The sequence below is a fragment of the Pempheris klunzingeri genome, chromosome 1 (genome assembly GCF_042242105.1).
Source record: "Pempheris klunzingeri isolate RE-2024b chromosome 1, fPemKlu1.hap1, whole genome shotgun sequence".
NCBI classification, from domain to species: domain Eukaryota; kingdom Metazoa; phylum Chordata; class Actinopteri; order Acropomatiformes; family Pempheridae; genus Pempheris; species Pempheris klunzingeri.
Window position 1 is genome coordinate 27,305,737 of NC_092012.1, and position 12,295 is coordinate 27,318,031.

The 12,295-nt window shown below is 42.2% G+C and overlaps 1 protein-coding gene across 1 annotated transcript; it reads right to left on the reverse strand.

Annotated features, from left to right (window-relative positions):
- Positions 1-6,804: 6,804 nt before the first annotated feature.
- Positions 6,805-10,531, reverse strand: LOC139211720 (hatching enzyme 1.2-like). Its single transcript, XM_070842103.1, has 9 exons — positions 10,469-10,531; positions 10,234-10,322; positions 9,699-9,761; positions 9,437-9,592; positions 8,923-9,043; positions 8,664-8,842; positions 7,732-7,813; positions 7,491-7,619; positions 6,805-6,907 (listed from the first exon to the last, which is right to left on the reverse strand). The coding sequence occupies exons 2-9, from the start codon at positions 10,310-10,312 to the stop codon at positions 6,886-6,888; spliced, it is 831 nt and encodes a 276-aa protein (XP_070698204.1). The 5' UTR covers positions 10,313-10,322; positions 10,469-10,531; the 3' UTR covers positions 6,805-6,885.
- Positions 10,532-12,295: the final 1,764 nt, after the last annotated feature.

Consider the following 12,295-nt stretch of genomic DNA (forward strand, 5'->3'; position numbering starts at 1 on the left):
AAGATAGCAAGTTAGAGGCAGACATTTGACTGACATGAGACATAATGATGGAGAGGAAGAGGAGGAGAGAGAATAGAGGAGCTCAGTGCACCATAGGAGTCCCCCGGCAGTCTGAACCTATAGCAGCATAACTAGGGGCTGGTCTAAGGCCTGATCCAGCCCTTAAATATATGCTTTGTCAAAAAGGAAGGTTTTTAGTCTACTCTTAAATGTAGAGAGGGTGTCTGCCCCCCGAACCCAAACTGGAAGGAGATTCCACAGGAGAGGAGCCTGATAGCTGAAAGCTCTGCCTCCTGAACTACTTTTGGAGACTTTAGGAACCACCAGTAGACCTGCATTCTGGGAGCGCAGTGCTCTAGTGGGGTAGTACGGTACTATAAGATCTTTAAGATATGATGGGGCCTGACCCTTAAGAGCCTTGTAGGTGAGGAGAAGGATTTTAAACTCTATTCTAGATTTTACTGGAAGCCAATGAAGAGAAGCCAGTACAGGAGAAATGTGGTCTCTTCTTTTAGTTCTCGTCAGAACACGAGCAGCAGCGTTCTGGACCAACTGGAGAGTCTTTAACGACTTATTGGGGCAGCCTGATAGTAAGGAGTTACAATAGTCCAACCTAGAAGTGACAAATGCATGGACCAATTTTTCTGCATCATCAGTGGATATGATGGGCCTGATTTTGGCAATATTACGTAGATGGAAAAAGGCAGTTCTAGAAATCTGATGGCTGACAGGGCTCTCTGAGGGTGCCCGGTGACGCACATCCACTTCGTTGGTGAGTACAGAGACGCATAAAGACACAGCACATGGAAGATTTGATACTGCAGTTACAGCGCAAAAGAGGTTGAAATTCCTAGAAGGGTTTGAGTCCCATAAAATAGTTTGTGAGCCTGGCAGATGCAGTGACGTCGGGACAAGAAAGCGCTGATTAGGAGAATTTTAGGAGAATCTACCAGGTAAATTGTGTTAATTCCTATCAGGTACTCCAACCTCAAGTTGGACAGGGGAATTACTAAATTGTGTTAATTCCTATCAGGTACTCCAACCTTAAGTTGGACAGGGGAATTACTAAATTGGGTTTAATTCCTATCAGGTACTCCAACCTTAAGTTGGACAGGGGAATTACTAAATTGTGTTGATTCCTATCAGGTACTCCAACCTATCAAGTTGGACAGGGGAACGACCTCCTGGTAATTGTGTTAATTCCTATCAGGTACTCCAACATCTCAAGTTGGACAGGGGAATTAACCTCCTAAAATTGTGTTGATTCCTATCAGGTACTCCAACCTATCACGTTGGACAGGGGAATTAACCTCCTAATAATTGATTTGTGTTCTAAGAATACAACAAAGGCCTGCACACATACATACATTTGTGAGTAAATGTGAGAGTGAATGTGGTAATTCCTTGAGGTTTGAAGCCACAATAGGTGGTATCGGAATTACAGTTTGTTGTTTTATCTTGTGTTGACTTCTATACTGGGGAGAAGAGGGCTGACGGCTGTTGCCTGAGGTTGGTTTCAATCCGTAAAATTGATCTTGCACCGTGTCTGCGGTGTAGAAGGCCAGATCAATAACCTCCTCTTCTCTCGTGCCAGTGAAGTCAACATGGGACAGTTGTAATGGGGAACTCAAACGGGAAAAATAAGAAATCAGAGTAAAAAAAAAAATCAAAATTGGAACACATATACTAAAATTGAAACAGGATCATGACCGTAACCGTATGGAAAGTGAATACGGTGCGCAAACCTCTAAATATTATACACCATGGATAAAATATCCTAACACTCCATTCGATGGAACATTGGATAAACCTAAATGTGATGCGCTTCTCGTTAAATTGAAAGATAAACATAAGAAGAAAGGTGGTGCTCATCCTGAAGTTCAGTGTGCCATGATGTGGGCTTCCACTGCTTCTATGGATGTTAAAAAGAGAACAGATGCACAACAACAGAAGAAATCTGCATGTGACCTTGAAGATTTAGATGCAGAGGCTGCAGGTGCTGTAACGGTAGTTAACAGACGCCGCGCAGCAGCAAACGTTCAGCAACAACAGCAGTTAAATCAGCAAATGCAATATCAACAACAGCAGCCACAGGGTGCTGAGGGTGGAGTTGGAGCTGGTGGCCAACAGCTCCAGCCTCCACCCTATGAAGATCACAAAGCCCTTAGAAAACAATTGAAGGCTTTGGATCTACAGGAAAAGGAGGATCTCCGACAGGGAGGCCCCCCAGCAGCTAACACTCGCAGACAAAAAGCAGTGTTGAAAAATGTTCAAGACCTTTCAGCAGGTCCTGAGGACGAATATCCCTTGATAACAGTTCCAAATCCACTTGCTGGACAAAATGGCGCAGAACCAACCATGCAGGTGTACAGGTCAATGTACCCAGGAGACTTTGAAGCGCTAAACGCTGCTCTCCCAGACCCGAGAAAAGATGTTGAGGGATGGATCGGGGAAATGGAGGGACTACGTGCCTCAATGACTCTGACTCCCACTGAAATTCTTAGGATCTGTCGCCGTGCATTTGGTGGACAGTTTCACCGAGTGCAGGGACCACTGACTGATAGAGACCCTAATGACGACCCCCTAGTATGAGAAACTAATGAGTTCAGACAACAGTGGGCTGACTTCCTCACCCGCTGTAGACAGACATTCACACCCAGACAAGATTGGGGTGCGATCACTGACTTTAAAATGAAATCAGACGAATCATGCGAAGATTGGCTACACAGATTTAATCAATCTTTCACACACAACAGTGGTCTGGCTGCAGGTAATCCTGCCAGACTGCAGCTCCACAAAAATGCTATCATGAATACAGTACACCCAAAAGTGAGACAAACCATTGAAACCACATGCATTGAACTCCCCACGTGTGAAGAGGATGTTTTCTGCAATCATTTGCGTCATGCAATCCATGTTCATGGTCAACAACAAAAGGCAAAGGAAGAAAAGACAAAACAGCAGCCTATTCAGGTTTTCCTGGGCTCTGAAGAAATCTTTTACCGTGGTCCTGAACAGAGAGGGCCTTATCACAGCCAGGGAGACAGAGGTAGAGGCAGAGGCCGAGGAAGAGGTAGTGGAGGACAACGTAGATGGGATCAGGCAGGTGACAATTATGATCAACAGAATGTAAGACAGCAAAAGGTGTGTTACGTCTGTGGTCAGCCTAGACATTTTGCTAGAGACTGTCCCTTTAAAAGGAAAGAGCAGAGACATGGGAATGACTATGAACCTCGACCTTTCCGCGGACGCAATAACCGTGGTTACTGTCCTAAAAAAATTACTATCCAAATCAATATAAGTCAACATGACTAACCGATAGTGACATTTCCCCAACACATAAGGCGACCCTGGATGAACAGACTAGAGAAAGCAATGACTCACAGACGACAAAGACATGACCCTGAACCATCACTGGAGGTATTCAATGCATGCTGCAGTCAAACTAGTCAAACTCTGATCACTTTGACTGTAGCAGGCAGTGACGTATTTCTTTGCGACACTGGAGCTACATGCTCCTGTCTAAATAACAATCCCTCCATCCTGTAGGATGGGATGGGTAATTGCTGCAGTAGTTGTTGTTATCAAAGTCAGGGACCTGACGAGGTCCAGTATGAAGGGGATGTGAAGCGCATGAAACAGGAAAAAAATAAAAGTAAATAAATAATGTAAAATATTTGAAAGAAAAAAGGAAAAAAAAAAAAAGGAGAAATAAATATGGGTTTAAGGGAACACTGCAAGTAGAGAGACAGAGAAAAGGAGAAGGAAGCAGAAAGGGACATGAAAATTCCTAACCCTTATCCTGTGTTGTATTCTGCCCGAGATAAGCGAGAGGACCACGAATACAGACCCCTGGGTCCTTTCCCAAGTCTACTGCCATACTCGGATCCACAACAACCACCTCTGCTGTCTAGGCCTCTCCTGGGGAAAGTCACTTCAAAGTCCTCACCTCCAGGACTGTCCTCCTCCTCATCTGCCTCCCACCACTTGCCTCAATCATCCATGACTGCACAACCATCTCTGTCCGGGGTGGACACACCACACCGGACTCGAAGCGGTAATGTATACAATCCTTTACTTCCTGCAATAACATTAAAAAGCACCTCGTAGGATGGAGGAGTGCAGGAATTCAAACCATAAAAGATGATGCAGAACATTGTGAGGAACAAATAAATGTAAAGAAAAAGAAACTTAAAGTTAAAAGTAATGACACTTTTATTGTTGATGACTGTGATGAATTTCCCACTGATGAATATTATGATGTTTGTTACCGAGGAAATGATCAAAGAGGAGGAGGTGGACGAGGATGGGGACGAGGACACAGAGGGGACGGCAGATGCTACAATTGTGGCAAATTTGGACATTGGACAGAGGGCCAAAACACAGAGGGGGATCATGAGGAGGATGACGAGTGGCAACATGACAATGATCAGTCAGCAGAATCATTTTAGATTTGCAGCTATTTTTGATCCATGGGATTTCACATGTCTCAACAGGAGGGATGGTATCTGTGATAAATAAAACATTTACTATCTATGGTTATCAAAACTACTCCAAGACAAGGTAAATTTCCTGAAGCAACCTACCATTTTCAATTTGTCTGTATGGATTTCATAGAACTAAACAAAAATTGAAGGAAAAGATACTGTTTGGTGATAATAGATATGTTCCCATATTCACATCCATGTTTTACTTTGTTTTCGTCTATCAGGGAAATAATGATTAGTTATTAGGGGCAGGTCCACTTCACAGGTACAATGGGATGACCAGCCTGGAGGTGGACAGTTTCTGTTCTTTTATGGATGTTCCCATACTCAAAGTTTCCAGAGTAGACAACAGCTATTTTTCTCATTGTGTACCGTTTGTGTGCAGTTAATTTTTGACATTATTGTGACCCTCTGGGAGTGCCATAGTGCGGCCGCCGGGGCAGCGGGACCGTAAGAGAATTTTCCTGTCCAGAAAGATTGATTGTTCTGCAGGTTTTTCGCTCTTACAGGTTTTTCGCTCTTACACTCCATGGGCTTTTGATATACATGTAAGGTAATGTTCTTATATGTTACGTGTCAACAAGAGGGATGTGTTCCAAAGTTAATTCTGTATTCCATGCTCCAAACTTTGCAAACAAAAGAAAACATTAAAGCTCTCCGTCTCCATGTTGTATCTCCAGGAAAAGAGGACCAGCCAAAACCACAACTAAAACCTGGGGACTGGATTTTTGTTAAGAATATTCAGAGACGTGTGTGGAGGGAGGAACGCTGGCTTGGACCATTCCAGGTAATCATATCTACTCCTACGGCAGTTAAGATTGCAGAGAGACCTTCCTGGATTCACATCACACACTGTAAAATTCAGCACTTGCCAGACATTAATCAGGAAATTACTGAAAACTAAAGTAGTGCTTGTTTGACTGAAAAAAAAAAAAAAAAAGGGGAGCATGCCTGGTTGAGAAAGCCTGCTGGTGTTGGAAAGACAACACCACTTTATTGTTTTCCTGTGCGGTAACCCCGGGGGGACCCCTGGTGAGCCCGGGAACGCTGACGAAGACTAGTTGAGGTTAGTTAGAGTTTGATTCTTGTAGGAAGACAGGGAAACCAGGCAAGCTCAACAACAATAACAACAATAATAATAATAATTAAAAAAAAAAAAAAAAGAAATTTCAATACCTCCAGCCCTTACAGTGAGCAGCTTCTCTCAACTTCTGTAAACAAACCAACAGGTGTCTAACACTTATGTCAATGATAGTTGATTTCATCAAAATGAAGCTGTTTGTCCTCCTGGTTTTAGCCACAGTTATATTTCCCTTACTGACACTGGACCTCCCTATAAACAGATACAAAAGGAACTTTGCTTTTTCCCTGCAGACTCAGTTTACTTTTGACCAATACAATAACTCGTTCCAAGTCAATCTGTGGTACAGATATGCCTCGTATGTTGCCAGGAGCAAGAATCTGACCAACTGCTACGTTTGCACTAGAATGCCACTGGCAGTAAGAAATCCACATGTCATTCCGCGTCCTCTTGTGAATGACAGTGTGTTGTTTCCCCATATCCTACCCTCTGCTGCTAATCCGAGACCTTTAAATCAATCTGTCAAATAGAAACTGACCACTCCTTCATTGTGGCCTCTGACATCTCGACCGTCCTGAGCAGTAGGACTCGACATTCCTTTCAGAGACATGATTCTGTTTGGGGAACTGACGTCCCACCTGACCATAAGTTGTGGTCTGATGGCCAGAAGGTCGTTTTATCACTTTCATTTAGATATCTTGCATGTTGATATAAGCACATAAAAGCATCATAAAAGCAACATAAAAACAATGCCTACCATTTCCATCTGATTATAGGCACTTGACACTGGAACAGGAACCTGTTCCTATTTAAATCTGTGCAGATTTTAATGCCAAGGTTACATTTTCTTTTACTAATGAATGATGATTTCTGATACTCTTATTTAATTATTGCTGAGATATATCTTTCTCTCTTTCTACCCTTTCAGACATGACTGACTGGCAGCCCTCTTCATTTAAAAGTGAAAAACAAACAAGACTTTGTTGAAGGAATTATAGAAAACTACCAAAAGCATCAAGGACAGGTTACCTGGTGTTTATTCTTTTGTTGTAGGATCAGTTACTGCAGCCGTACATCTAATCTCAAGTTCCATTAAGTTCCTCTTTCTATTTCATCTCTAACTGATGGGCATTATGAGCCTGTTATGAATAATTAAACGATTGAATGAATATACTGAATCAGCTTTGGAGAGAACCAAAAAAGGAAGTGATGAGAGAATGAAAATAATGTGCTGCGTTTCAGTCAGTCATTTTATTGCATGATGTTTGACTGGTGTGAAGAGACAATCTTCCAACAATCTTCCAACCGATCTGCCTGTCAGCACATCTGAACCGGCCTCCTCTGTAAGAGTGAACAGCACAGAGGTGAATTAGTACAAATCCAAGTGTGATAGCAGAGTTTCAACTTCAACCTCAACTTATATACCTCTGAGGGGAATTTTTTTTTTGCGACTAGGTAATACATAGACCACATGGAGACAAAGGCGCATTGGACTCAGCTACAAAAACCTTGATAAAAGTTAAATGGTGGCCGTAGACCTGGCCTCTGGTAGTCTAAATCTCTGTCCAGAGGGTACAGAGGATCAAGAAGACACTGCAAAAGTTTGACACCAATGGTCTTACTGTCCACTTAAACTATATATTGTATCTCGTTCTTGTCACCTATTGAGAAATTACCAAACCAAGTAATAATAGTGAAGGTGATGATGACGGTGACTCTACCATGGAGGTGTAGAGGAGCGTCACGAGTACACACCAAACCATATGAACTAACCTTAACCCTTATTGCCACTGTAATGTCATTGAATGTCAGCTGTTATATCAGTTACATTATAGCAGCCAGATATTCGTAACAAGATATTTGTGTTTAACACAAAGTATAGGTAAGCCTGCTGCTTTACTTTATATATTCATAATGGACACTTACAGCACTTGTAGAGGGTGTTGAGCCTGGCAATATCATTACGACTCATCTCCTTAGCGTTGCCAAAAGGCACACTGGAGTTAGGGATGGGGACCATGGTGGGCTTGTTGTTCTTGGAGAAGGCATACCTACAACAGGACAAAGAGCAGTTAGACTGAACCACAGCACATCCTGCCCACACAGCACGCACATTTATGATGACACATAGCAGGGCTGAAGTGAAAAGCCAGTTGTTCTCACTTGTGGTACTGCATGACAGAGTTGTAATCATAGGACGTGCCCTGGTTGAGGGTGGCAATCTTCCTGAAGTTGTGCTCCATTCCTAAAAAACAGTAACAACAAGAAAATGACCATTTGTTTGATTTGAATTCACTTTGACTCTGGAGCGAAAGGAGTGTGGCTGCTGGAGAAGGAGCTACATAAATTGCAGTGCTCCTTGGTTTGGTACTGATGGTTTTATTATTACAAAACTGCTGTCACACTTCTTCCTCTTGTACAATCACTGCTTGTTTGGTTCCTTTCAAAAAATGTGTACTCCCCGACACAGTGACTTCCAGGCTCTTTCTGTCCACCAGGGGGTACCATGGAGAGAGCAGTTTGTATTCTCCTTGAAAGCCATAATGATTATTTGGCATCATTGTGGGAGGAAGGGTTTGGAAAATTACTTTTAACATTAGTTTAGCACAATACCACAAAAATACTCCAGTACTAGTAAGTGTTGTGCATTCCAAATTATAATTAAGTGAAGCAGCTTTGAATGCTCAAACAATCTCGCAATGACAATGCTAACCAACTGATGTTTGACAGGGAATGTCATGTTGGCGCTAGATGAGAAGTCAGAGGATCATTAAAATCTTTAGGATTCCTTACTGAACAATGTATTTGCAGCACCAATGTTAAGCATCAAACCCTAACAGTATTACTTATATCAAAAGATTAATTTGAATTCTTTCAAATCATAATTTCAAGGTTGTGGCTTAAAATAATCTGTGGTTTTGATTTTTTTTGTATGACTATAGGGTTGTATTATCAGTGTGTTTGTTTGTTGTAGAATTTAGGCATGAAATAAAGAATTAAGCATGCATAGCTTTTCAGGGGAAACCATTCTGTACTTGTCAGCACTGCACTGGCTCTCTCTCTACAGCATTGCGAATAATAAACAGCCGTATTACCAGACTGAACATTTTGCAGCTGGACTCTGATGTGGTTGTCCCTGTCAGAGCGAGTCTGTTCATGGTTGAATCCCAGAGCGTGGAGCAGCTCATGCTGGACGGTGCCATGGTAAAGACATCCACTACGGGCCAGAGACACCACCTGCTTACCACCACTACGGCCGACGTAGGAGTAACACCTGGATGGGATCAGAGATGAGTTGAAAAACACTGAAGTGTGAGAGTAGATCTCAACTCTTCATTAATATCTGTTTCATACCCATTCTTGGACTCAATGCTCAGCCAGTCACGGTCGCTGCTTCTGCTGGGCCTGAAGCGGATGCAGGAGAAGGAAGAGAAGGACTCCAATCCACGGGTGATGATGGCCTTCTCACGAGAGGCTGGCAAGATGATGATGTCAATCAAACAACATTTAGCTTTTTTATCAGCACAGATATGATATGATAGCTTTCATTTCTGGAAGTTTAAAAAAGTGGGGATGATATTATATTTCATGTTCATTTATGGCCAGTCAGCCCTAAAAGGGTTTAGTGACTTCAGTTGAGCTTGTGTGTTTTGCTACTGAGGAACAAATAAGTCCTTGTTGTACATCAGTTTTTTAATGTTTGGTCATTGATTTCATGACTCCAGGGGACCGGACTGCTGATAGTGAGTTGACTATTACCAGCAAGCAGCAAACACTCCCTGTCTGTTTGATTGTGGTATATGAACATTTAGGTCTCTGCTCAGTCTCACTCTACTTACTGTATAAAGAATGTGCATGTTTCACTTACAGAAATGACTGGCAATGTAATACGGAATGTAGACCTTCCCATCAGTCCACTTGCCCCACATGCAGCCTCTGCTGGTGCAGGGGTCAGCGTTTTTCTCAGACTCGCTGTCAATGGCAATGTCTCCTCCAGTCAGGATGGGATCATCATGGGAATGAACTGAAACACATTACAAAGGTATTTAAAACCTGTTGAACTGCCGCAAGCAGAAGATGAAAAGGAGACGGTCATGAGGTTTATGGTCACTGCTGCAGCTCACACTCACTCAGATTACTGTTGGCTTTCTCCAGAAGTTCAGAGACAGAAAGCTCCCCTGAGTCCTCCTCTGCTCAGGGACATCAACAACAACAGACTTTGTATAAGACTGTGCATGCCAGTACAATCACTCTGATCAGTAGAATAAATGACATACCTGCCTGTAGGTTCAGCGTAGGATCAGGGGGAAAAAAAACACAAATATTAGAAATAGATAAACCACATGACTCTAAATTACAGCCAAAAAATCAGCGATTTCTTTAAGCCAAATAACCAAGTACCTTGTCTGAAAATGGCATGTTTACATGGAAACTGTCCAAGTTACAAAGAGAACAGATTAAGACTCCCAACTAGAGCATCACTGAACCTACAGTGTTAAAGAGTTCATAGCTACAACTAGACTGAACTTGTAAACTGAGATAAAAGAGCTATTTCTTGTTAAAGTGTGTGCCACAATTATGACAATTATCAATGAATAAAAACTCATCAAGTCACGGCTGCTCATAATACAGTTTATCTGGTGTAGCATTAATGTGAGCATCCCACCTCACTGTCTGCCCAGCAGTAGGCAGACAGCAGCAGCAGAGCCAGAGCTGAGAACCTGAAAACAGACATGCGAGCCATTCCAGCGAACCTGCAGGATACAGACAGGAATCAGTTTCCACTCAGAGGAATGATATAGTGTTTGAACCAAGAAACACACAGCTACATTTCCATGCATTGGAACACTTTTCCTTCTCCACTTCAAGTGCACTCTCCTCCTTTACATTGTGAACCCACCTTAGATCCTCTGTGTGGACTTGTACAGCTGAGGTTTCACTCCAGGTTTTTATACGTGCTTAACAGCATCTGTCAGCCCAAATATGGAAGTCATAGGCTTATCAGTCACATAATGTACAGACAAACACCTCCATACCACTCTGTTTGGGGGAAAAGGACACCTGGTGCATTCACAATTGTACACTACTTCACTACTACATACTGTACAATAACAAAGAATCAGTTCCTCTTTTCACAAATGTAATATTCATTACAGGTAAAATTTTGTGTAGCATTTTACAGGGTGTATTTGTTATTTTGTACCGTTTGTCTTTTGAGAATCTTTTTGAAAATCTTCCCACAGGTGGCATTCTGAGCAAGGCCAGGAAGAAGGCTTATCAACTCCAGTACAGTATGTGCTATGTTTGATCACCTGTGTGCATTTATCAAGCAGCTTCACCTGTGTGTGAAAGCCAACATGAATATGACATACAATGTAAATATTGCTGATCACCTGCATAGGTTTATACAGAGTTTTGCTTCCAGATGAATGTTCACCTTTTCTGATCATAAAATATTTTCAAATCTTCTGTGAATGTAGTCAGAACACTTATTAAATCCCATGTTTGCAGGTCAGAAGATTGGCAGTAGCAACTTGACATGAAAATTTAATAAGTACATTTTTATTTATCATTAGCACTTAATCAAGAGGGGGCATGCAATTATGAATTTAAGCGTGGACTGGTAATGATGTCATTGATCACTTCATTTCTCATTCAGACAGCAAAAACATAAAGCATATCCATTAAGTTCGAGAGGCATTTCAGGTTTACCTTGTAGATAAAAATGACATATCCATCTGACTCGTTTCCTCTTAATTTCTTGTTAGAACAAGAGGGAAAGTGTAAAAAAAGATGGTAAAGTAGTAGTGCTAACAAGCAGTATAGCATATGAGTAATAGTAGCAGTAGCCGAGATAGAAGTAATGTGGGTGAGGAATAAAAAGACTTTTGGGATGCCCATTAAGTGCTTGTTGAAAATATTTTAGCCTGTTTCTTTGCTGGAAATCTGGTATGACTACACTGCCATGTCAACAAACTTTTGCAATTTTCCATATAATTTGTTGCCATCTAAATATTTCATCATATTTCAGCAAACGTGTTGCCAAACATTTGCTAGTCTAGAATAGAACCAGTTCACCCCCACTGAGCTGTCTCTTTCCGGACATCTCTCCTGAAGAGGAGAGACCAACTCCTCCCTTTCCCCTTGTCTTCTCCTGGAGGAGAGACAAGTCTCTTTTCCGGACGTCTCTCCTGAAGAGGAGAGACCAGCTCAACTCATCTAAGCTCTGCCTCAGTGTGGCCTGTACCAGAGCAGCCACCTCCTTCATGGTAGCGACACAAGGTCCTGCCTGAAGTAAGCAGATCAGCGCCAGCAGGTACGACCCCGAGTCTGCCAGCTGATAACCAGAACCAACAACAGGAGCACACCAGCAAGTTGGTATCAAGCTGCTAACTAGCCAGAATCAAGGAGCGACCGGATTCCTCCAGCCTGTAACCACAGCAAGGACACAAAAGAACCACACCTTTCCTCCAGTAACAGGCTGAGAAAGCAGCATCCTCAAGGACACTTCTTCTCCCCTTTAAGGACTGGTAACAAACTCTAACTGGGCATAATTAGCATAGCATTACTGCATACATGGTTTACCCCGGTTAATGTATTGACTTGCTTTAATGTTCATTGAGTTTGATTGTTGTGATGTGTTGTAGATTACTGTGTAGTCATTAAGTTTAGTTGATGTTAGTTTGTTCACATAGACACAGAGTCTACACACAACTAACCATCTTTT